At 39.9% G+C, this 27,115-nt stretch overlaps 1 protein-coding gene across 1 annotated transcript in view; it reads left to right on the top strand.

Moving 5' to 3' along the window:
* Positions 1-27,115, top strand: part of THEGL (theg spermatid protein like) — a 51,770-nt gene that overhangs the window by 914 nt on the left and 23,741 nt on the right. The window contains exons 2-4 of the mRNA XM_021701622.2: positions 2,862-2,923; positions 11,142-11,180; positions 22,142-22,221. Of these exons, the coding sequence (XP_021557297.1) occupies positions 2,862-2,923; positions 11,142-11,180; positions 22,142-22,221 (181 nt within the window). The remainder of the gene's footprint in view (positions 1-2,861; positions 2,924-11,141; positions 11,181-22,141; positions 22,222-27,115) is intronic.

Here is a 27,115-nt window from a genome sequence, read left to right as displayed (position 1 = left end):
CTTTGTCAGTGTTTGGCACATGGTGGCACTCAATAAATGCTAGCTATTACATTATTAAAGTTGTAGGAATAAAATACTCATTGAGCGGGAATTCAAAGTATACTTACTAAATATTTACAGTCCTCACCAAGCCCATTACAGGGCTAATGGGTCTTGGGTATAAACATCCTTTGCTCTAACCACACTTAATGACTTTTCACTGATGATCCCCCCAAAACAATTCTTTGTCCACATTGGGCTTCCAGTCCCTCAGCTGACCACTTTTAATCTCGTGTTCTCCTTGGCTGCTCTTTATCAGCTTCCATTCTATGGTTTGTCAGTGGCTCACTTACATATTCCACCACCCTGTTGACTCTGGCTATCCACCATACTTCTCCAAGCAAAACCTCAACCCTGGTTAAACCTAACCATCCATCTTCTGCCTACACCTGAGCGGCTGACTCTTGCTGAACAAAATCACACAATCATATGGTTTCTTTTATTTCAATTTTATGACCACACATCTTACTGCTTACTTGATACTTCCTAGTAAGCCCACTTCATTCATCTAGTAAGTTAGTTCTCCTAATCTCTGAGAAGATAACTGTCTTCTTTACTCTCCTCCAAATGTTACACTTTTGACCCCCAAACATTGGAAGACTTTGTCTCACATTTTATTGAGCAAATAGAAACAGTCATGAGCTCTCTTCTTTTCTTTTTTAAAAATGTATTTATTTATTTATTTGACAGAGAGAGAGAGAGAGAGCACAAGCAGGGGGAGCAGCAGAGGGTGAGGGAGAAGCAGGCTCCCCACTGAGCAGGGAGCCCGATGCGGGGCTGGATCCCAGGACCCTGGGATCATGACCTGAGCTGAAGACAGACCCTTAACCAACTGAGCCACCGAGGCACCCCAAGCTCTCTTATTTTCTTACCACTAATCTATTGCCTTATCCAAATCTACACTTATGTATTCTTTTTACATATTTCAAAGAAGAATTGTGCCTTTTTCTGTGAAAAGCAAAATCCTCCACTTGTGCTTTGGGTTTCACTTGTGCTTTGGGTTCTGCTCTTGGCTCCTGAAGAATTTTGTTCTTGCCATATTCCCCCCTCCTACAGAATTAATTTCTCCATCTCTAATGAATCAGTCCCATGAATGCACACATATACTCTATAAGCATATACTCAAGAACCTTTCATCTTGAAAAAACCCTTGACCCCATGTCTTCAACATGGAATCTACCAAATTACCAGCATCTGTACATGTATTCTTTGCCTTTTCTCCTGTTAGTAATGGACGAACTGTCTTTTTTCCTATTAAAGGCCATTCTCTCAACCTGTATGTTAGATACCATTCTATCTAACTTTAAACTCTTTGCTCCTAAAATTAGCCCCTCTCTCTCCTGCATCATTTTATTTTCTCTACTGGGTCATTCAGCACCTGAACATGAAGCAATAATTCCCATCTTAAAAACAAAACAAAACAAAACAAAAAACCCTCCCTTAATCCCATGTACCACTCCTATTTCTCTGCTCCTCTTTAGAGAAAAATTCCTCAAAACAGTTATTATCTCCATATCCTCACTTCTCATTCTCTTAAGAACCCACTTTAACATTCATCTCCTCTACTTGGCTGAAGTGCTCTTGTTGAGGTCATAATGATCTCTGCCTTGCCAAAATCAATGGTTAATTCTTCATTCTCATCTTACTCATTTAACACATTCACTTCCTCTTTCTTGGAAGCCCTTCTTTACTTGCCTTCATTGTCCTCCTGTCTCATCAATTGTTCCTGACTCAGTTTTCTTTTGAGTCAGGAACTTCTCTTCCCAGCCTCTAGGTTGAAGTGAGTGATGGCTTTTCTCTGATTCTTTAGAACTTTCCTTGTTCCCTAGGCAATGTCATCACTTCCATGGCTTTAATTGTATGCTGGTAACTTCTCAAATTTTTCCCTTGAGTTCCAGAGTTTTATAACCGGTTGTCTATTTAATATCCCTACTTGAGTATCTAGTAGGCATGTAAAATTAAATGTGTCCATAACTGAACTCTTACTTCCACACCCAAACTTGCTCTTCCTTCACTGTTCCTCATTTCAGCAAATGGTACCACCACTCATTCATCTAGGTGCTAGGATCAAAAAACCTTGTAGTCATTCTTGACACATGTTTTCCTCTTAAACAGCCTCCAAACCATCAGCAAACCTCAATTTTGAGATATATCATGACTGAGCACTTACTAACATCTAAAGCTTCATCATCTTTTTAAGCCACTATCATCTCTTGCTTGATCCACTATAATGGCTTTCCGCTTGCTCTTGCCTCCAGTCTTGCCGCATTCTTCCTCCCACTCCAGTTTATTGTTCATACAGTGGTCATGGGTCTTAGAACAGAAATTATATGCAACTCTCCAGAGGGGGTTCTCATCTCATATAGTTTGTAATCTAAAGTCCTTAGCAGGCCTGCAAGGCCCCACATGATCCCCATCCAGATGTCTCATCATCTCCCCACCATCTCTGCTCTCCGACCACGTGGGCCTCCTTGCTCCCACCTCACAGTCATTTCATTTGACTTTTCCTCTGCCAGGACACCCTTCCCTCAAGTATATGTCACCTTATAAAGATATACCAGATCACTCTGTCAAAAAGAACACTTTCTAGCCTGCTCATTTTCTTTAAAGTACTTGTCTTATTGACTGTACAATATTATGTGTCTATTTGTTTACTGTTTATAGTAAGCTCACAGAGGGCAAAACCTTTCTTTTCCACTGTTTCATCCTCAGTGCCTCAAGCAGTGCCTGGAACAAGTTAGGACTTAGCAATTATTGTTGAATGAAAGATTTCTTCATTCAGCCTCTGTTACCAAGTCCAGTGGTTCCTTCTCTATCCTTAGGGTTGTTAAGAAAATTAATTGAGTTAATACCTGTAAAGCATTTAGAGCAGATTATGGTACTGGTAAGTGCTTAGTAGATGTTAGCCATTATTAGTAGTGGTGTTAGTATTTTTATCTTATTTGACCTCTGGGCAGCATTTAATATAACTGACCACTCCCTTCTTGAAATATATACCTCTTAGCCTTGGCCTCTGTGACACCACAGTCCCCCAGTTTATCACCTATGTGACTGCTTGCTTCTTGGGCTCATTCCTGACCCCTTTTCTTTTCTTTTTTTCTTTTTTTTTTTTCACTTGTCCCTCCCAGGCTGTCTTATGTACACTTATGGCTTTAAATAGCATGTCTATACTACTGCCTCCTAAATTTATATATTCCAGCTCTACTCTCTTTCCTGAGTCCCACACTCATGTATTCAAACTGCCTACTGGACATCTCCATTTGGATATATCATAGGCATCGGAAAAATAATATACTTTGAAATAGAAGTCTTGATTTCTCTCCCAATCTTGTTCCTCCCTCACTCCTCCAACTGAACGCTTCCAGAAAATGGCAAATAGATTGCAGGGGAAACAAGGGTAGAATCAGGGAGACTACTCGAGAGGCTCATCTAGAAATCCAGGTGAGAAAGGGCCATAATTGGGATGAGGGTGTACCAATGGAAGTGAATGAATTCAAGAAATAGAAAAACTAGCAACTTGCATTGGATGCATTTGATTTGAAGGTGAAGGAAGAGGAGTCAGGGAGAAATAGTAGATTTTTTTTTTGGCTTGATCAAACTCAATGCTATCTCATAAAGTAAGGATGCCACCCTTACTATATAATCCTGCTTGTGGCTTCCCATTGCTCTTAGGATAAGCCAAACCTTTGCAGGGGTCTCTAGAGTTCTGTGGCCCTCTGACCTCACTCCCTTCCACTCCCTCCTGCTTACTCTGCCCCAGTCATATTGACTTCTTTTTTTGTTCTCTAAAAGGCCAATCACATACTTGCCTCTGCTTCAGAATCTGTATTTGTGGTTTCCTCTCCCTAGATGCTTATTATTTTTACAGGAGTGTCTCATGATTAATTCCTATTCAGGTCCCAATCCACATTTTTCTTTTCTTTTTTCTTTTTAATTAATTAATTTATTTATCTTCCAAGTTTTTATTTAAACTCCAGTTATGGGGAGCCTGACTGGCTCAGTTGGTGGAACGTGTGACTCTTGATCTCTGGGTTGTGAGTTTGAGCCCCATATTGGGTATAACAATTACTTAAAAATTTTTTTTAATCTTTAACAAAAATAAATTCCGGTTAGTTAACATACAGTGTAATATTAGTTTCAGGTGTAGAATTTAGTGATTTGACACTTACATACAACACCAGGAGCTCATCACAACAAGTGCACTCCTTAATCCCCATCACCTATTTAACCCATCCCCCCCCACCTCCCCTCTGGTAACCAGCAGTTTGTTCTCTATAGTTAAGAGTCTGTTTTATGGTTTTTCTCTCTCTCCCCACCCCATGTTCATCTGTTTTGTTTCTCAAATTCTGCATATGAGTGAAATCATATGTTACTGGTCTTTCTCTGCCAGTCCACATTTTTAAAAGGTGGGAAAGCCTAACTCTTAGAGGGCCTTCCCTGTCCATGATGCCTAAAGTAACCCCCTCAGAAGTAGCTTGATGATGAGACTCTCTCTCAAAAGTTCTCAGACTCTGCTTTAGAAAATACTACTTTAAAATTTCCTATCTTATCAATTTGTTTTCTAGATTTTAGATTTTCCTTGTAAAAAGTCCTATCTTTACATTAATTCCCTTAGTAAAGCTTAATAAGCGTCCAGCATATTTATACAATATTTACATAAAATAGTGTAAATATTAGGAAATATTTAGTCAGCATGTCACCATGCTTCTGTTCACTCAATAAGATCCCTTCATCCAACAAACATTTGCTGAGCATCTACCAAGGCACTCTTTGTGTCCTGTGGGGCTGTGAAGATGACTGACACATGGCGGTTTGGTTGGGTGCATATTTTTAAAATTTACATTATAGAATAGGGCCCATAATCTATCACCTTACCAATGTATTATCATCTAATCATCAGTGTCCTTGTTAAAATTTATTGAGCACTTACTGTGTTCAGGGTGTAGACACTGAGCCATAGATGAGTAAGACAAGGATTCCATCCTTGAAGGACTGTCAGTGTGGTTGGGGAGGCTGAACACATCCATAACAATAACACATCCACATAACATACAAAGTAAAGTGGATTGGAGTATCCCACAGCACAACCACTTCATTTTCCTGAGTTGAATGGCAATACTAACTAACCTCTATTTTTAATGGAGAAGAAAGACTGAGAAAAAAATAGGACCAAAGTATTCATTTAAGGTATTTACCTAAAATAGGCTGAAATAGAGATTAAATATTTAATCTCAAGTATACAGAACTAAGAGTACTTCATTTGGATTTTATGTATGTATGTATGTATGTAGGCTCTGTGCTCAGCATGGAGCCCAATGTGGGGATTGAACTCCCGACTCTTAGATCAAGATCTGAGCTGAGATCAAGAGTTGGATGCGCTTAACTGACTAAGCCACCCAGGCGCCCCTTAATTTGGATTTATAAGGGATTAGGGAAGTGGTTTATTTTTTTTATTTTTTTTTAAGATTTTATTTATTTATTTGACAGAGAGAGACAATAGCTAGAGAGGGAACACAAGCAGGGGGAGTGGGAGAGGGAGAAGCAGGCTTCCCACTGAGCAGGGAGCCCGATGCGGGGCTCGATCCCAGGACCCCGGGATCATGACCTGAGCTGAAGGCAGCCGCTAAACCGACTGAGCCACCCAGGCGCCCCAGTTTCCTCATTTTTTTAAAAAAAGCAGATGCCTCATGTTTTATGACATAGTTGTGCCACTGAGTTTAACACCTCATTTGTTCCAGGATGTTGCTATTATTACAAGCAATGCTGTAATAGATAAACCTGTACATGATGTCGTTTAGTACACATCATACAGGTGTACCTGTAGAATAAATTTCCAGAAGTGGGATACTGGAGGGTTAACACATCTGGAACTTTGATTTAACAAATGGCCTTCCATGGGAGGTGATGCATTTTGTACGCCCAATGAAAGTGGCAATGGAAGTGTCTGTTCTCTATAGTCTCACCATTGTAATGTGTGGTTGAACTTCTGGCTTTTTGAAAATCTCATTGATGCGGGCGCATGGGTAGCTCAGTCGATTAAGCGGCTGCCTTCAGCTCAAGTCACGATCCCGGGGTCCTGGGATCCAGTCCCACATTGGGCTCCCTGCTCAGCAGTGAACCTGCTTCTCTCTCTCCCTCTGCCCCACTTGTGCTCTCTCTCTCTCTCTCAAATAAATAAATAAAATCTTAAAAAAAAAAAGAAAATCGAAATGATGAAAAACTAGTGTGTCAATTAAGTTTTAATTTGCATTTATCTTATTATCCGAATGACATTAAGCATTTTTTTGATATATATTTTTTCATGTCCTTTGCCTATTTTCTTTTGACTTGCTAGGTATTTTTCTTACTTATAAGGAGATTAGCCCTTTGGGGTATATATGACCTGTTTATTTCTGTTTGTTGGTGGTCTCCTTGTCTTTGCTTGTTTTTATTTCATTTTGTTTTGCCACAAAAATATTTTTATAGTAAAATTTATCAATAATTTCTTTTATGGCTTCTGTTTGGAATCATAATTAGGCCTTCTTCCACTTCTAGGTTATGAAGGAATTACCCATGTGTTTTCTTTTATAATCTTTTTTTTTTAAACATTTAAATCTTTGATCCATTCAGAATTTATCCTGGTGTTTGGTGTGAGTTATAAATCCAGCTTTCTTAGCAGCTACCCAAGTTGCCAGGGCTGTCTTCACATAGATGAAATCGGGTAAAAATGAACATGAAAAATAGATTTGAAATTTGAGAAAAAGGGTCACAGAAGTATAGTTATGAGAGGAGGCACAGCTTAATAGCTTGAGGATGTAATAGTTTTGAGCTCTAGTTTGCGCAGAAGTCTCTGGTTTCTGTTGTTGTTGTCATTTAACTAGATGGAAGGACTTGCCCTTTTTCTGCCTCTGGCTTCTCAACCTCAAGCAAAAACCCTTTCCCACGCTCTCCTATCTCTTGCTTGATGACCCTGAGCTAAGGCACTGGGAAGCACAGTGTTAAGGAGCCGTGCCTAGGAGAAGAGCAAGAAGAATGAACAGTAGTGACGGATCACATAGCTTATTACATCATATCAGAGAACATCCCACTGTTTGTTTACATTGTCATACCCAATATAGAAGTGGACTGCTTTACGACCAATCTCTAAAACAATAGTGCATGTAAAACAAGCACAAATTTTACTTCAAAAAGCCTTGAAAACTAAAGTAGACCTCACTGAAGTATCTTACAGGCAACTATACAATCGAACATAGAGTGAAACCTGCTAAAAATGTTCTTGAGGCATCACTCTTCCCAAGTCCCAATCCTCATGACAGCTAATCTCCAAAAATACCTCTCCTATTTCTCTCTAGTTCTAGCTTGCCTCTCTCTTACCCTCTCTTCCTGTGCCCCCTAGATCTATTCTGAGAGGTGCTCCCTGCCTTTTCTTTGTAGGTCAGTCGTATCCCATTCAGTACAACCCAGGACTAGAGGCTGAACATCTCAAACGTGGGCTCCTTAGGAGGCAGGGTAGAGGGCAAAGTGGAGAACAGTTATACTTAGACATTTCATCCTTATATGTTACAAAATGCTTTACTTGAGTTTGCAGTGGGACTCACAGTGAACAAATGCCTCATTGCTGCCATCCAGGAAGAACAGGTTTAATCAGGCTCTCTCCCAGCAGATGGCAGCCTTCTCCATCAAATGGCCTGGATCATTGCATTTTTTAGCTATAGGGGGCAACGTGAGTGATGTGGTTTGTGTGCTACAGAATAAAATACAGACATTTAAAGGGCCTACTGCAGCCATAATGTTCTGATTATCTCTTAGAGGGAGCTGGTGTTCATCATTTTGCTCAAAATCCTTTAGGGACTTACTTCTGGTAGCCTTTAAATAAAAGCCAGACTCCTGCAGGGCTCACTGGGATCTGGCCCAACCACAAATCCTGTCCTCTCTTGCTCCCTTTCCTCCAGCCACCCTGACCAACCGTCTTCCTGTGCCTTTTGCTTGATTTCACCTCAGGACCTTTACACTTGCTGTCTGCTCTGTCTGAAATGCTTTTCCTCTCTCTCTTGGTTAGAGCCAGGATTTGGTTTTAGCCTTTATGATTCCAGAGCCAGGAGTCTTACCCATTAAATAATATTGTGGCAGAGCCCAAACTTATCTGCTTCAAAAAATACCAGTAGCTGTGTCCCATCTCCAAAGACTGTGGATTTAATTGATCTAGGGTGTGACCTGGGCTCCACAATTTTTAAAAGATCCCCAAGTGATCTTTAATGTGCAGACAAGTTTGGAAACCATTGTGATAGTTCTTTGCTTGGGACATTAGCTAATAATAGCTGCCTGAGAGCTATTCTATCCCACCAATTGCTAAGATAGCATCAAAAGTATTTCTAAAATAAAGAGTGCAAGGGGTGCCTGGGTGGCTCAGTCCGTTAAGCATCCAACTCTTGATTTCGGCTCAGGTCATGATCTCAGAGTGGAGAGATTGAGCCCTTCATCAGACTCCCGCTCTGGGCGTGGGCCTCCGAAGATTCTCTCCCCTTCTCCCTCTGCTCCTCTCTCTCTCTCCCTCTCTTAAAAAAAAAAAAAAAAAGGAGAGAGTGCAACCTCTACCTGTGGGAGAAACTACCATGAAAGGGCAATAGGAAAAGTGTTATTCGTTCATATTATCAGTATCTGTAGAAGGGTTTTTAGGATTGATTCAGTGTTATACTGACTTTCTGACCTGTGTATATAAAGCTGGGAACCAAGCTTGGTGATACACAAAAAAGCCACAGAACAAGTGTTGCATCTGTGATGGGTGACAGCATGACTGGGCACAAGGGGCGTATTTGTAGACTACTCTCCCCTTTTCCTTAGGTCTGAGTCAGTTTAGCCTTAAAAAGTAGAGAAATAGATGGGGCACCTGGGTGGCTCAGTTGGTTGGGCATCTGACTTTTGATTTCAGTCCAGGTCATGATCGTAGGGTCTTGAGATTGGGCTCCGCATCAGGTTCCACCCTCAGCGAGGAGTCTGCTCCTCTCTCTCTCTCCCCCTCTCCCTTAACCCTCCCCCGCCCATGCTCTCTCTCTCTCTCTCTAAAACAAATAAATATTTTTTTTAAAAAGTAGAGTAATAGAAAATATCCCAATTCAAAAATTCCATTTACTATTTTTTTTTAAGTTTGTAACCTATCTCCTACTATGCTGTAAACTCCTTGAGAGGTGAACTTACCTTACTTATTTTTGTTCTCTCAACACTGGCACCATGCTGCACATAGTAGAAACCCAATCAGTACTGGGTTGCTGTGTTTCCTGCAGTGCTCCCACATTGATACACTAAAATTGTAATTAATAATTCTGATCACCACTCACCTACTCTATGCAGGGTACTTTACATATATGTCACTAATCTTTATACAGGCATACCTATTACCCTCCTATCTGAGAAGGGAAACTGAGTCTCAGAGAAGTTAAGCAGTTTGCCCAAGGTTGTACGGCTGAGTAACGGAACGGGGGTTTGAGCTATATCTGTCTGATGCCAGAGCACACCCACTTTCCTTTACCCAAAATACTTCAGAGGGTAGGCAGTGGTACTTCAGAACTCTCAGATGTGATTAAAAACTCCCAAGAAAAAACCGTCTGGAACAAACTGTCCTAATGAGGCCTATTATAGTAGGCCTTTGCATAACTTAGCCTGTATGATCTCCTACATTTTCCCACATTTAGCAAAGAACTAAACATGATTTTTTTTTTTTTTTCCAAAGTGGGCTCCATGCCGGGCCCCAGTGAAGGGCCTTAACTCACGATCTTGAGATCAAGACCAGCCAAGAACAAGAGTCAGACACCTAACTGACTGAGCCACCCAGGCACCCCAAAATATGATTTCTTTTAAAGATTTTATTTATTTGACAGAGAGAGAGTATGAGCAGGGGAAGGGGCAGAGAGAGAGGGAGAAGCAGACTTCCTGCTGAGTGGGGAGCCCAATGCAGGGCTGGATCCCAGGACCCCAAGATCATGACCTGAGCCGAAGTCAGACACTCAACTAGCTGAGCCACCCAGGTGCCCCTGAACCATGATTTTTAATTTGCTTAACCATGTCTTCTGTTTTGGATGTTTCAGGTGTATCCAATTTTCCCCTGATACCACAATGAACATTTTTGTGCATACATTTTTGCTATGCTTGGAATAATTTCTTTAGGGTACATTTCTTTTTTTTTAAGATTTTATTTTATTTATTTGAGAGAGAGAGTGAGTGAGAGAGAGAGAGAGAGCACAAGCTGGGGGAGAGACAGAGGGAGAGAGAGAAGCAGGTTCCCCACTGATCAGGGAGCCCGATTTAGGGCTCGATCCCAGGACCTTGGGATCATGACCTGAGCCAAAGGCAGACGCTTAAGTGACTGAGTCACCCATGCACCCCTTTAGGGTACATTTCTACAGGTAGAATTAGATTAAGGAATTTGACTTATACTGCCAAATTATTTTTCATAAAGTATACTAGTTTAGGTTTCCACAGCAGTACAAAAGAGTATTCATCTCATCTTACCCATCTAGTCTCATTATCCTCTGCAAAATTTCTTTTTTGCTAATTTTATAGTTTACAAAAAATCTCATTCTTTACATTGTTTTGATTACAAGCAAGCATGAATTTTTTCTTTTGTTTATATGTCTTTATATGTGTGTCTTCATATATGAATTCAGTTTCTGTCCTTTGTCCATTCAACTTTTGACACATACCTTGGTGTTTTTCTTATTCGTCTATACTTTTAAAATCTTCAGGTATTAAGACTATTAACCCTTTGTCATATTTGTTGCCAAATATTTTCATTTACTCTTCAAGTTTTAATTTTTGGCACAGAGAAGTTTTAAGTTTTAAGAAGTTTTAATCTATATTATTCCTGTATATCTCTTGTCACCTTTAACTTAGATTAAAATCTAGTGAGTAAGTAGGTATTCTCTTATTTTTGCTCTAATTCAATTAAATATTTAACTCCTTGCTTTACCTGTGATTTATTTTGGTACATGGTGTGACATACTTAATTTCGCAATTCCCCTAGGTGGTTATTTTTCACAGTCTCTTTTTCTATTGATTTGTGACGCTATCTTTATAGTATCTTTGATTCTTATTGAATCTAATGTTTGCTTTTACTTTTCTTTTCGTAGATCCTGGTCCCTGTGGCATTGCAAGAAAATGGTAAGACTGTAGGTATAATACTATTCTCCCAGACTAACTAGCTGATGGGAAAGACTCAATCTGGGGCATCTGAAGGAAAAACCTATCGTGGGGGTTCCTGTGCTTTTTCTTGGCCATAAGTCCATTTTCTAATGACAGTTCCTGTGTAAAAAGGAAATGAGAGATAAAGTGATTAAGAAGTGAGATGGGGAAAGAAGATTGAGATGTAGGAGAACTCTCCTTAGATTCACTCAGTGTTTTACATGTTTGCTAAATACTAAGTGTGTGTTACATGCCAGGTCTGAACCTTTAAGGGACTTGGGGTGCTGCATTGACAATCTCATGTCACAGATTTTGTGAAGCTCCAGGTCAATATATCCCGATCTCTCCTCATCTCTATTTCAAGTACAGTAGCTAATGAAATTTCAAGAAAGTGCTCTCTATGGAAAAAAGAAAGTGTGTACATACAGTACACAAAACAGATGCCCCCTGAAAATTGATGCTTAGGGCGCCTGGGTGGCTCAATTGGTTAAGCGACTGCCTTCGGCTCAGGTCATGATCCTGGAGTCCCGGGATTGAGTCCCGCATGGGGCCCCCTGCTCAGCGGGGAGTCTGCCTCTCTCTCTGACCCTCCCCCCTCTCATGTTCTCTCTCTATCTCATTCTCTCTCTCAAATAAATAAATAAAATCTTTAATAAAAAAAAAAGTTATTCAAAATTAAAAAAAAAAAGAAAAGAAAATTGATGCTTACTCTTTCTTTTGCTAAGATGGAGTTAGAAGAGGTAACAGAGGAGAATCATTAAAGAGAAATACCAAAGATGAATATCAATGGCTCATATAGATGAGAAGTAAAGAATAATAATTTTATTTGTATCCATTCTTTGAAAATGGATTACATCATTCATATTTATTGTTAAGTAAATAATAATAATAATTTTATTTGTATCCATTCTTTGAATAAATGGATTAAATCATTCATATTTATTGTTATTATTTAACATTTACATTTATTGTTATTATTTAGAGTTTTGGGATTTTTTTTAAATTTTCCCTATCCTTGAGATAGGGAGAGATCTCTCTCTCTTTTTTATTTTTATTTATTTATTTTTTTTTTAAGATTTTATTTATTTATTTGCGAGAGAGAATGAGAGAGAGCACATGAGAGGGGGGAGGGTCAGAGGGAGAAACAGACTCCCTGCCGAGCAGGGAGCCCGATGCGGGACTCGATCCAGGGACTCCAGGATCATGACCTGAGCCGAAGGCAGTCGCCCAACCAACTGAGCCACCCAGGTGCCCTCTCTCTCTTTTTTTAAGATTTATTTATTTGAGAGAGAGAGAGAGTGGAGGCACGGGGCGGGGAAGGGGTAGTGGGAGAGGGAGAAGCAGACTCCCTGCTGAGCTCGGAGCCCCATGAGGGGCTTGATCCCATGAACTGAGCCAAAACCAAGAATCCGATGCTCAACTGACTGAGCCACCCAGGCATCCCTAGAGTTTTTTGGATTTCTTATTTGCTATGCTTTCTAGTTTGTTTGTTTTTTCCTCTCAATTCTTTTAGGCAATAAATAGTACCACCTTATCTTTATGTAATGCTTTGCAGTTAAAAAAATTTCTTCTTTCTCACAAGAATCCTGAGAAGTTGATAGGGCAGATATAATCAACTAGATTTTACTGAGGGAAAATGAAATTCAGAGAAATTATATCACTTTCCCAAGGTTGTATGATGGCTGAGTTAGAAGAGCTGGTGGAACTAACATTTACTGAGTATTACCAAGTACCCACTTAAAATACCACATTACTTCAAATAAATGTATGCTGGGTGAGCAGACTCTCCTGTAGCTAAATAGTGAAATAGTTTATACCTGATAATTTTATACTTAAAAAAGAGACTGTGAAGAGAGTGTTTTTTAAAAAAATATTTTTTCGGGGCGCCTGGGTGGCTCAGTCATTAAGCCTTCAGCTCAGGTCATGATCTCAGGGTCCTGGGATGGAGCCCCGCATCGGGCTCCCTGCTCGGCGGGAAGCCTGCTTCTCCCTCTCCCACTCCCCCTGCTTGTGTTCCCTCTCTTGCTGTGTCTCTCTCTGTCAAATAAATAAAATCTTTTAAAAAATTAAAAAATATTTTTTCTCTTATTGTTATACCACTTCTTGCTCTTGTTTGAGTGGTTAATTTGGCTTGATTCTATGAGGAAGCTATGCTATCTTTATTATTTATCCCTGTCCCTGTTGTCTAAAAAAATTCAAAGGAATATGCTGTGCCTGATTGTTATGAAAGAAAATATTTTCTGAATATAAACAACATACTTAAATGTAAAAGAGCATTTTGACTGAAGGAGAGACTTGTTTGTATTACCACAAAAGTTCAGACCTGCAATCATTTCCATAATTATTGCTATATAAAGGTATATTTATTGTTCTGCACCCAAGGTAAGGATTTCAAAAGCTTTCTGAGCTATTGACAAACTATAGGAGACTAATAATCAATGAAGACATGGGACAGCAGTGTAATCCTCATTAAAAAAAAAAAAATTCTACTTTTAATAGTGAAAATCCTTCAACCACATTCTTTTGTTTCTGCCCAGGACCCTGACTACACATTGTGAGGTAACGCCAGGTGTGGAAGAAGGGGGAAGCCTGTGTTAAGATGAAGAGACAGGTGGAGATGTAGTTGTGGTGACATAATACACAAGAAGTGAATGAAGAGGATGGGTGTTAGACCTCCACACAGAATTAGCAAATGTTAATGAGATTATTTCCAGCTGAAGTAACAACTCAACGTGTCTACAGGAATAAACTAGGAAACTGTCATTGGTCTATAAAATGATACATTAAAAAAACATTATTTAGCTAGTGGAGAAAAGGTAGTGAGGGAAATCTTGGCTTGGAAGTGATGACAGAAGCCAGAAGCTCACTTGTTTTAAAAGATTAATGTATATAATGTATATAAGATGTTTTGTCGGCAACTCTGGCTTTCTTTTCTCTCCACTTAGCCATCCTCCCTGGAAAGTTGGCTCATGTGTGCTTACATGATGAAGCCCTTCCTCTGTTGAATAAGGATGTAGATTTTTTCTTTTCTTTTTTTTTTTTTGCCAAGGACAGTATCTTCATCGTTTCTAGATATTAACAGGCATGACTTGGGGGTTGCATCATATCAATTACGTAGCTGATCCCAAACGTTTTACCACCAAAAAATGTTTTGGTTATCTCTACCCACAACCACAATTTCATGTTTTGAAAGATTTTTGTTGTTGTTTACAAAACAAACCACATTTATTAATTTTTTTAAAATTAAGGGCATATAATCAGAGCCTCCTATCAGCAGGAAGTAACATGGAGATGATATAATTCAGAAACAAATTTGGGGAAGCCTCTCCAGCCTGACTGTACATGGTGTAGGATGCCATTTGATATTTTGAAATATTCTAAAGGTTGTGGACTTCCATTATTATCTTCATAGGTCCCTTAAGGATTTGAGAACTTCGGACTGGGAACTCGTGAATTAAGCAGCAGAGTTCTGAGGGACAAAGTGCAGATAGGTTAACTGCAGTAGCAAAGGGGGAAATTAGAAGAGTCCAGAGTATTAGACATTAGGGAAAAAAGACGGTGGAGGTGAGGTACCATTCTTACTAACTTTAAACCTGTATTTTGTCTAGAAACCTATTCAAGTGATAAAGGTTTACTGATAGTTCCATGATTTTCCCTTATAAGGCACTTAAACTAAGCTTATATTTTCTTTATTTTTTAAAGATTTATTTATTTTAGAGAGAGCACGTGCCTGTGCAAACCCGTGCATGCGTGTTGGTGGAGGGGCAAAGGGACGGAATCTTGAAGCAGATTCCCCAGAACATGGAGCCTGATGCAGAGCTCGGTCTCTTGACCCATGAGATCATGACCTGAGCCAAAACCAAGAGTCAGGCGCTCAACCAACTGAGCCACCCAGGTGCCCCTAAGTTTTATTTTAAACCATTAAATACCAATTCAATTCAAGTCAATTAGCATTTGCTGAGCACTGACTGTATACAAAGTGTCATACCAGGTGTTGTGGGTGGGAAAGGAAAAAGGAGCTAACATTTATTGACTACTCACTCTATGGTTAGAAGTTGCTAGGCATGCAGCCCTTTGAGATGGACATATTTATAGATGAGGCTAACCACACTGGCCTCCTGTTATTTTTCTGGGGCATGCTTCTACCCTAGGGCCTTTGCTCTTGCTAATTAACCATTGGAATGGAAAGATCTTTCCTTGAAAAATCTGTATAGGTAGCCATTGTGCAAATACAACCTGATCAGTAATGCCTTCTTGGACCACCCTATTAAAAATTGTAACCCTTTCCCCACCTCAGAGAGTTAAGTAACTTGCCCAAATATATGGAAATGACATTTCATTTTAAAATAATAAAAACCCAGGATCTCCAGTGTGGGTGCTGGAATAATAATTTTTTTTTAATTTATTTATTTGACAGAGAGATAGCACAAGTAGGCAGAGCGGCAGGCAGAGGGAGAGGGAGAAGCAGGCTCTCCGCTGAGCAGGGAGCCTGATGCGGGGCTCGATCCCAGGAGCCTGGGATCATGACCTGAGCCGAAGGCAGCCACTTAACCGACTGAGCCATCCAGGCACCCCTGGAATAATAATTTCTTAGATGAGTAGAATTGTTGGACCGGGTGTTCCATGTCCCCAGGATTGGTTGCTGCCAACACCACACTGGCCTCAGGGGAACTGTCCCACTGTTAACACTGTGGCCTGGTTTGTCTGCATAGAATCCCTACTTATGTTACCCCCCTTAGCCCATAGCTAAGGCAAGGTGTTAAAGGGCAAATAAATTGTAACTTAAAGGCTGAAGCAGCGCAAATGAATTAGAGGAACATGGAAATAGGTAATCTGACTGAAGGATTTAATCCCCCTTGCCTCCTCCCACTTTTCTGAAAGGAGCTTCCTGAGGCATCAGTCACCATTTAATTAGGGAGGCCATGTCTTTCACAGCAGGATCTGCTCACACTGTGTCAGGCCTGAATCCTACCTGACACCATGGCCAGGGCTTATTTTAAGACAAAAACCCCACTAAAAAAGAGAACTACAGGCCAATATCCCTGATGAACATGGATGCAAAAATTCTCAACAAAATACTAGCAAATGGAATCCAACTGTACATTAAAAGAATCATTCACCACAATCAAGGGGGATTTATTCCTGGGCTGCAGGAATATATAAAACTATATTATAAGGCTCAATATTCACAAATTAATCAATGTGATACACCATATTAATAAAAGAAGGGATAAGAACCATATGATACTCTCAATAGATGCAGAAAAAGCATTTGACAAAATACAGCATTCCATTCTTGATAAAAACCCTCAACAAAGTAGGGATAGAGGGAACATACCTCAACATCATAAAGGCCATAAACAAAAAACCCACAGCTAATATCATCCTCAGTGGGGAAAAACAGAGCTTTTCCTCTACAGTCAGGAACAATACAGGGATGTCCTTTCTCACCACTGTTATTTAACATAGTACTGGAAGTCCTAGCCTCAGCAATCAGACAACAAAAAGAAAAGACATCCAAATAAGCAAGGAAGAAGTCAAACTCACTATTTGCAGATGACATGATACTCTGTGTAGAAAACCCAAAAGACCACCAAAAATTGCTAGAATTAACATAAATTCAGCAAAGTCATAGGATATAAAATCAATGTACAGAAATCTGTTGCATTTCTTTACACCAATGATGAAGCAGCAGAAAGAGAAATCAAGGAATTAATCCCATTTACAATTGCACTAAAAACTAAGATACCTAGGAATAAACCTAACCAAACAGGTTAAAGATCTGTACTCTGAAAACTATAAAACACTCATGAAAGAAATTGAAGATGACTCAAAGAAATGGAAAAACATTTCATGCTCATGGATTGGAAGAACAAATATTGTTAAAATGTCTGTATCACCCAAAGCAATCTACACATTTAATGCAATCCCTATCAAAATACCACTAGCATTTTTCCTAGAGCTAGAACAAACAATTCTAAAATATGTATGGAACCACAAAAGCCTCCAAATAGCCAAAGAAATCTTGAAAAACAAAAGCAAAGCTGGAGGCATCACAATTCCAGACTTCAAGTTATATTTATTACAAAGCTGTAGTGATCAAGACAGTATGGTACTAGCACAAAAACAGACACATAAATCAGTGGAACAGAATAGAGAACCCAGAAATGGACCCACAACTATATGCTCAACTAATTTTCAACAAAGCAGGTAAGAATATCCAGTGGAAAAAAGACAGTCTCTTCAATAAATGGTGTTGGGAAAACAGGACAGCAACATGTAGAAGAATGAAACTGGACCACTTTCTTTACACCATACTCAAAAATAAATTCAAAATGGTTGAAAGACCTAAATGTAAGACAGGAAACCCTCAAAATCCTAGAGGAGAGCACAGGCAGTAACCTCTTTGACATTGGCTGTAGCAACTTCTTACTAAATATATCTCCTGAGGGAAGGGAAACAAAAGGAAAAATAAGCTATTGGGACTTCATGAAGAGAAAAAGCTTCTGCACAGCAAAGGAAACAACAAAACTAAAAGGCAGCCACTTTTAGAATGGGAGAAAATATTTACAAATGACATATCTGATAAAGGGTTAGTATCTAAAATCTATAAGGAACTTATCAAACTCAACACCCCAAAACAAATAACCCAGTTTAAAAATGGACAGAAAACGTAGACATTTTTCCAAAGAAGACATCCAGATGGCTAACAGACACATGAAAAGATGCTCAGCATCACTCATCATCAGGGAAATACAAATCAAAACTACAATGTAGATATCACCTCATACCTGTCAGAATGGCTAAAATCAACAACAGAGAAACAACAGATGTTGGCAAGGATGCAGATAAAGGGGATCCCTCCTACACTGTTGGTGGAAATGCAAACTGGTCTTGCCACTCTGGAGAACAGTTTAGAGGTTCCTCAAAAAGTTAAAAATAGAACTACCCTATGATCCAGCAACTGCACTACTGGGTATTTACCCAAAGGACACAAAAATGCTGATTGAAAGGGATACATGCCCCTTGATGTTTACTGCAGCATTATCAACAATAGCCAAACTATGGAGAGAACCCAAATGTCCATTGACTGATGAATGGATAAAGAAGATGTGGAATAATGGAATATTACTCAGCCATCAAAAAGAATGAAATCTTGGGAGGAGAGTTAATATGAAGGAGTAATGGGGGGACCTCATCCCTTGAACTCATCCCTTGAACACAGCTAGATTAACATATTTTTTTTAAAAGATTTTATTTATTTGTATGACAGAGAGGGAGAGACAGCAAGAGAGGGAACACAAGCAGGGGGAGTAGGAGAGGGAGAAGCAGGCTTCCCGCTGAGCAGGGAGCCGGATGTGGGGCTCGATCCCAGGACCCTGAGATCATGACCCGAGCCGAAGGCAGTTGCTTAACCGACTGAGCCACCCAGGCGCCCCTAGATCAACATATTTTTGAACAACTAGGAAATTGATCTAAGGATTAAGAAAACAATCTGCACAATTAGAGGGAGAGAAGGTGGCAGATGCGAGATTTGGAGACGTGAATTGGGGAGAGAAAAGCCACAGTGCCACAGAGGGAAGGGAACCCTTTTCTCAGAGAGAAGACAGGGAGAGAGGGGAAGAGAGAGCAGCAGGTGGGGCTTGCACAAGACATCATGGGGTGGGGATCCCCTGAGTCACACTGAGAGAGAATGTTCCCCTTCCTGGAGTACATTTGGAAGAGGGTGTATTCTCTCTGCAAAGACAAAACACCCGCTGGGTGCCACTGAGGGCAGATAACCTGGCCTCAGCTTTTCCCTGTGCTTCACTGAGGGCAGATAACCTGGCCTCAGCTTTTCCCTGTGCTTCACCATACACTCCAGACACCTGTGTGGCTGTGCACCTGCTTCCCTGGGACAGAGTGGCGCCAGGTGCAGGTGTGCGCTGCAAGCCTCTTCTCTCGGGGAGGGGAGCAGGTCCGTGCCTTGCGCGGTCCTTTAAGATTTGGAGTTTTGTATCCCAGCCACAGGCCAGAGGTAAAACACAGAACTGTGGTGCTGGGCATGCCAGCAGCCCAGGCACAGACAGGTTGAGGGTAGGGATCTGACAGAAACCTGGGACACAGGAGGGGAGATTATTTACTTTTGTGTGAGGGCCTCCTGAACAGCCATGGCTCGAGTTCCCCTTACCTGGGGTTGAGAGGATGGGAAGATGCCATCTTCCATAACATGCAAAAGACAGAAACTTAGACAAAATGACAAGACAGAGGAATTCTCCCCCCAAAAAGACAAGAAGAAATCACAGCCAGGGATTTGCCCAAAACAGATACAAGAAATATACCTGAACAAGAATTTAGGAAAACAGTGTAAGAATCCTAGTTGGGCTTGCAAGAAGCATAAAAGACACCAGAGAAACCCTGGCTGCAGAGATAAAAGACCTAAAAACTAGTAAGGTGAAATAAAAAATGCTATAACTAAGATGCAAAACTGACGGGATGTAATCACAACACGGATGGAAAAAGCAGAGGATCCAATAGGTGATATAGAAGATAAAATTATGGAAAATGGGGCACCTGGGTGGCTCAGTTGGTTGAGCGACTGCCTTCGGCTCAGGTCATGATCCTGGAGTCCCAGGATCGAGTCCCACATCGGGCTCCCTGCTCAGCAGGGAGTCTGCTTCTCCCTCTGACCCTCCCCCCTCTCATGTGCTCTCTCTCTCATTCTGTCTCTCAAATAAATAAATAAAATCTTTAAAAAAAAAATTATGGAAAATGAAGCTGAAAAGACGGAAAGAAAACTCTTAGATCATGAATATAGACTTAGGGAATTCCGCAGTTCTACAAAGTGCAATAATACCCATATCCTAGGAGTCCCAGAAGAAGAGTGGGAAAAAAGGGGCAGAAGGTTTATTTGAACATATGTATTTGAACATAACTTCCCTAATCTGGGGAAGGAAACAGGCACTCAAGTCCAAGAGACACAGAGAACTCCCCTCAAAATCAACAAAAACAGGTCACCACCAAGACATATAGTGAAACTTGCAAAATATAAAAAGAATGAAATATTGCCATTTGCAATGATGTGGATGGAGCTAGAGATTATTGTGCTAAGCAAAATAAGTCAGAGAAAGACAAATACCATATGATTTCAGTCATACGGGGAATTAAAACAAATGCACATGGAAAAAAGAGGCAAACCTTAAAGCAGACTCTTAACTATAGAGAACAAACTAAGGGTTGCTGGAGGGGAGGTGGGTAGAGGATGGGCTAAATGGATGATGGGTATTAAGGAGGGCACTGGTTGTGATGAGCACTGGGTGTTGTACGTAGGTGATAAGTCACTGAATTCTACACCTGAAATTGATATTACACTGTATGTTAACTAACTAGAATTTAAATAAAAACTTGAAACTGGAAAAAAAATTCTATTGTTCAGGCGAGTTTTAGGGAGAACGCTTTTCCTTTTTTATATAAAAGCACTTACCTCGAGTAATTTTCCTGACCTCTTCCCTTAATTATTCCTTTATTAGACTCTCCAGGGGGGTGGGAATGACTTCTGTTTGATGGAGTTGGGAGAGAGAACTGGCCCCTCCTGGGTCCTATTTCTTTGGGACCTTCCTGTCTATGGTGAATGATCTTTGTCATAGGCTTTCTGTCACATAGGAAACTTAGCCCCTGCAGGGGGAGGCTTGCAGTTTGGGGGGACAAGTTCAATTCAGGGATATCAGGAATCCACACTACTCTCTTCGACACCATTTCATCAATAATAGAGAAAGTATTTTATTCTATTTATCTGACTCCTGTACCTATTTTTCAGTTAGTTCCTAATTGTGGGCAAAAAAGGGTTGTTATTTATTGGGCCCTTCAAACTCCAAGCAAGTACATAAATAACTACCATATGAGCTGCAGTAACATACGTGGTGTATTAATCTGCAGAGGATAAGTAATGCTGCAGTAACAAATAAGATCCCAAACTCTCAATGACTTAATGCAATAGAAGTTTATTTCTCCCTCATGTCACAGTCCAGTGTGAGATGGCTGGCCTCTTCTGTCTTTTAGCCATGCCATCTGGAATATGTGGCTTCCAGAGTTGCTACAACAGGGGACGAGGGAAATGGAGGAGGCACACTAGCTCTTAAGCTCTTAGCTTGCCCTGGAATTAATACTCAACACTTCTACTGAAGTTAGACATAACTGTTCACATGGCTCTAAACAAGGGAGGGGCGCCTGGGTGGCTCAGTCGGTTAAGCTTCTGACTCTTGATTTCAGCTCAGGTCATGATCCCAAGGTCATGAGACTGAGCCCCATGTAGGGCTCCACACTGGGCATGGAGCCTGCTTAGATTCTCTCTCTCCTTCTTCCTCTGCTTCTCCCCCCTCCCTCTCTAAATAAATAAATAAGTAAAAATTAAACAACTGAAGGGAGGCTTGGCCATGTGGAGGAACACATGGATACCTGGTGAGCACAAACTGTGTCTGCTTTAGGTAGGTTCAGAACAATCAGGGAAGGTTCAAAGGAGCAGAGTAGGGAAGAAAGGGGGTTGAGTAGTACTCAAAGCGTACTTTGCTTATTTCATAGCTTTCTCAAAGCCAAATACTCTGTCTGAAATTTATCTATGCATCTCTTCAGAGTCTAGTGCCATCAGGCCATTTACAAATTAACTTAATATGAGAATTGAGAATTTTTCCCATGAAGTGTGCATTTTATCTGGGGTCTTCTGGAGATAATAAGCTCTTGGTTTTATTGCATATTTATTGTCTTTGTTTCACTATGTTCTATATTATTCATGACTTTAGGAGTGAGAATTTTGGGTCCACAATATTTTTGAATACTGTGAGCTTTCAGTACTCTTCAAATCACATCAAGTAGGACTTTGGGTTTTTCCCCTCAAGATGGGATTTGTTTGAGTAGGAGTTATCTAATATAACCGTATTTAAATATGGCTAAGCATTCTCTCTGAATTAATCAGTTGGTATTTGTTAGTTTTTTTTCTAGGAAGAGAATCCAAGATCTTTCTAGGCCTAAAAGACAATGGGGAACCCCAGATAGGTAAGGCAACATTACAGTCTTGTTTGTGAGGATTGTGTTAATTTAAATTAAATAGGTAAGTAAGATTCTTACTTGCCCACTGACCTTGCATCCCAGGTTTATCCACTCTGTGGTCAACTGAATCCAATGAACCAATATTGTCCCCTCAGTTAAGTCAACACATGAAAGGCTAATCCTAAATCAGTAGTTTTCAAATTAATCTGTAAATGGAATCACCTGGGCACCTATTAAAACACTGATACCTGGGCCCCATCCCCAGAAATCCTGATTTACTTGGTCTAGAGTCCAGCCTAGGCTTTGGGAGTGTTAGAAGCCCCCAGATGATTCTAATAAGCAGACGGGTTTGAAAACCACTTCGAAGCTCTTGTGTCCATCCTTCGGGTTCACCTTTGCTGCTGCTAACTTACTGTCTGTAAGCCTCTGCTTAGAGCAAACCTGTTCTCTGGGTCTCCAGCCAGTAGGACCCACTGACCTCCCATCCTTCACCACACCTTTTCTTCTTTGGCTCCTGAGTAAAGCCTTAATTTTTTTTTTTAAAGATTTTATTTATTTATTTGACAGAGAGAGACACAGCGAGAGAGGGAACACAAGCAGGGGGAGTGGGAGAGGGAGAAGCAGGCTCCCCGCAGAGCAGGGAGCCCGATGCGGGACTCGATCCCAGGACCCAGGATCATGACCTGAGCCGAAGGCAGTCGCTTAACCAACTGAGCCACTCGGGCGCCCAGTAAAGCCTTAATTTTGTCCCTTTTTTCTGATATCCTATTGCTTAAAAAAAAAAAATAATACACTTTATTTGTAAAGCAGTTTTAGGTTTACAGAAAAATTGGCCAGAAGTACAGAGTTTCTGTATTACTACCACTCCTCTTGTTTCTCCCATTATTAACATCTTGTGTTTGTGTGGTACATTTATTATAATTGATGAAGAAATATTGACCCATTATTCACTAAAGTCTGTAGTTTACATTAGGGTTCACTTTTTGTGTTGTACACTTCTATAGATTTTGATAGATGCATGTCATGTATTCACCATTACAATATATATTTTAAAGATTTTATTTATTTATTACAGAGAGAGAGCATGGGGGCGGAGGGCTCAGAGGGAGAAGCAGACTCCCCGATGAGCAGAGAGCCCAATGCGGGACTCGATCCCAGGACCCTGGGATCATGACCTGAGCCGAAGGTGGACGCTTAATCGACTGAGCCACCCAGGAGCCCTCACCATTACAGTATTATGTAAAATAGTTTCCTTGCCCTAAAAATTACCTGTGCTCTACCTATTCATCCTTTTCCCTCTGTGCTCCCTTCTCCAAAACCCTGGCAACCACCAATCTTTTTACTATATCTATAGTTTTGCCTTTTCAAGAATGTCATATAGTTAAAATGATACAGTATATAACCTTTTTATATTGGTTTCTTTCATTTAGTAATATACATTTAAGGTTCTTCCATGTCTTTTCATTGCTTGGTAGCTCATTTCTTTTTAGCACTGACAAATATTCCATTGTCTGGTTGTAGCATAGTTTGCTTATCCAGTCATCTATTGAAGGATATATTGTTTGCTTCCGATTTTTGGCAATTATGAATAAAGATGCTATAAACATTGATGCGCAGGTTTTCATGTAGATAAAAGTTTTTAATTCATTTGGGTAAACACCTAGGAATGCAATTTCTGGATTATATGGTAAGAATATGTTTAGCTTTGTAAGAAATTGCTAAACATCTTCTAAAGTGTCTAGCAATCCCATCATCAATGGATAAAATAGTTCCTGTTGTTCTACATCCCCACCAGCATTTGGTGTTTTGTATTTTAGCCATTCTAAAGGTGTATAGTGGTATCTCTCTCATTGTTTTAATTTGTAATTCTCTAATGACCTGATGCTGAGCATATTTCATATGCTGATTTACCATCTGCATATTTTTTTTGGTGAAGTGTGTGTTCAACACTTTTGTTCACTTTTTAATTGGGTGTTTGTTTTCTTATTGTTGAAATGTAAGTGTTCTTTGTATATTTTGAATACCAATCTTTTATCAGATGCTATAGACTGAATGTTTATGTTCCCCTAAAATTTATAAATTGAAAACCTAATCCCCAATGTGATGGTATTAGGAGGTAAGGCCTTTGGGAGGTATTAAATCATGAGGATGGAGCACCCGTGAATGGGATTAATGTTCTTATGAAAGAGACCTCAGAGAACTCCCTTGCTCCTTCAGCAATTTGGGAACACAGAAGAAGATGCCTGACTATGAACCAGAGAGCAGGTCCTCACCAGGCACTGAATCTGCTGATGCTTTGATCTTGGACTTCCAAACTCCTAGAATTGTGAGAAATTTCTGTTGTTTATAAGCCCCCCATCTATGTTATTGGTATTGTGACCTGAATTGCAGGTTACAATATTGTAAGATTGTCAAACATCAAATATGTGTCTTGCAAGTATTTTTTCCTAGTCGGTGGCTCATCTTTTCATTCTCTTAGCAGTGTCTTTTGCAGAGCAAAAGTTTTTAATCTGAATGAGGTTCAACTTATCAATTTTTCTCTTTCTTGGATCATGCTTTGGTCATATTTAAAAATGAATTGCTAAATCTAAGGTCACCTAGATTTTCTCTTACGTTACTTTCTAGAAGTTTTATAGTTTTGTATTTTACATTTAGGTCTATGATACATTTCAAGTTAATTTTTGTGAAAGGTGTCTCTAGATGTACTTTTTTGCGTGTGGGTGTCCAGTTTTCTGACACCATTTGTTGAAAAGACTATCCTTTCTCTGTTGGATAACCTTCACTCCTTTGTCAAAGATCAGCTGACTGTATTTGTGTGGATGATTTCTAGGATCTATATTTTCCCATTGATCTATTGGTCTATTCTTTCACTAATACTACTGTCTGATTACTATAGTGTTACAGTAAGTCTTGAAGTCAGCTAGTGGCAGTCCTCTGATTTTGTTCTTCTTTTTCAATATTGTGTTGTCTATTCTGGATCTTTTGCCTCTCCACACAAATTTTAGAATCAGTTTGTGAATGAATATCCACAAAGTAACTTGTTGGGATTTTGATTGAGATTGCACTGGATATGTAGATCAAGTTGGAAAGAACTGACATCGTAACAATTTTTGGCTCTTTGTATCTGTGAACATGGACTGTCTCTCCATTTATTTAGTTCTACCTTGATTTCTTTCACCAGAGTTTTGTAGTTTTTTTAATAGAGATCTTATACTTATGTTGTTAGATTTACACCTATGTATTTACATTTTTTTGGTGCTAATGTAAATAGTGTTCTGTCTTTAATTTCAAATTCCCATTGTTCATTGCTGGTGTATAAGAAATCAGTAGAATTTGAATATTAAGTTATATCCTGCAACTTTGCTATAACCTAAACATTTATTTTTTAAAAGGCTTGTTTTTAAACATAAATAATATAATATGCTTTAAATTCTCTCTTTTTCATGGATGGGTACATACACATATACATTGATGAGAGGTATACATTGATAAGAGATGTGTTAGTGAAAATCGCTAGAACTGTCAGTAATCTTAGAACACTCCTCTCCAACCTACTCCTATTTGAAACCATTAGAAAGTTTGAAGGAGTGATTTGATTAGGCAATTGAGCTCAAAAAAGTTAATTGCAGGTACCAAAACTGGGATTTAAATCTATGTTCATTGCATACAAAGCCCATTTACTTACATTATATCACAATGGCTGTTTTAGAAAGGCATGGTCCCTTTGATAGCATAGAGCATTAGAGTCAGGAAGATTGATTTGGGGCTATTACGATAATACAGGAGAGAAATAATGAGGGTTTGTCCTAAGAGAGTGGCTTTGAGGGTTACAAGAAAGGTTAGAGTCAAGATAGAGATGGATAGGACTTAGTGACAAATGAAGAACCTGAAGGAGAGGAGGAATCAAATATGATTTCTAGGTTTCTGTTTTTAGAAATAAAGTGGAAAACATTATTGTAACTGCAAAAGGAAATATAAGAGGGGGACAGGTTTGGGAGGAAGGTACAGGCTTGTCATGTGGGATGCTTTTGAGACATCCAGTAAGCATTTGGAAATAAATATTTAACACTCAGGAGAATGCTTGAGAATTCTTGGAGATACTATTTTGGAAATATCAGTATTTAGTGATACTTTTTTTTTTTATGACTTGTTGTTAATTTATTTTAAAGAGAAAGAGAGCATGGGAGGGAGGGGCCAAGGGAGAGGGAGAGAGAGAATCCCAAGCAGACTCCCCACCGAGTGTGGAGCCCAGCACAGGGCTCTATCCCATGACCATGAGATCATGACCTAAGCCAAAGTCAAGAATCAGACACTTAACCCACTGAGCCACCCAGGCACACTTTTAATTTTTAAAAATTTTTTTAAAAATAGTGAGGAAGAGGGAACCTTGGGCCACATGCCATTGTTTACGTTGCAAAAGAGACACTTCCTAAGGAAATTGAGAAGGAGTAGGCAAGAGAGAATTAGAAGAAGACAGGTGTTAGCTGAACCTGTTGTGGTAATCATTTCACAATATATGTAAATCAAACCATCATGCTGTGTGCCTTAATCTTATACAGTGATGTATGCCAATTATTTCTCAATAAAACTGGAAAAGAGGTGGGGGAAGGAAGGGGGGGAGAGAAAGAGAGTGTGAGTGGGAGAGAGAACCAGGAAAGAGAGGGCCTCAAAAACCAAGGAAGAAAATTATTAAAAGAAAAATGGTGGGGTGCCTGGGTGGCGCAGTTGGTTGAGTGTCTGACTCTTGGTTTTGGCTCAGGTCATGATCTGGTGGTTGTGGGATTGAGCCCTGGGTAGGGCTCTGTACTTAGTGCGGAGTCTGCTTCAGATTCTTTCTCCCTCTCCCACACCTCTGCCCCTCCCTGCTCGCACACGTGTGTGTGCTGTCCCTAAAATGAAT

Source organism: Neomonachus schauinslandi, chromosome 2 (genome assembly GCF_002201575.2).
Source record: "Neomonachus schauinslandi chromosome 2, ASM220157v2, whole genome shotgun sequence".
NCBI classification, from domain to species: domain Eukaryota; kingdom Metazoa; phylum Chordata; class Mammalia; order Carnivora; family Phocidae; genus Neomonachus; species Neomonachus schauinslandi.
This window is presented reverse-complemented; position numbering and strand designations above follow the sequence as displayed.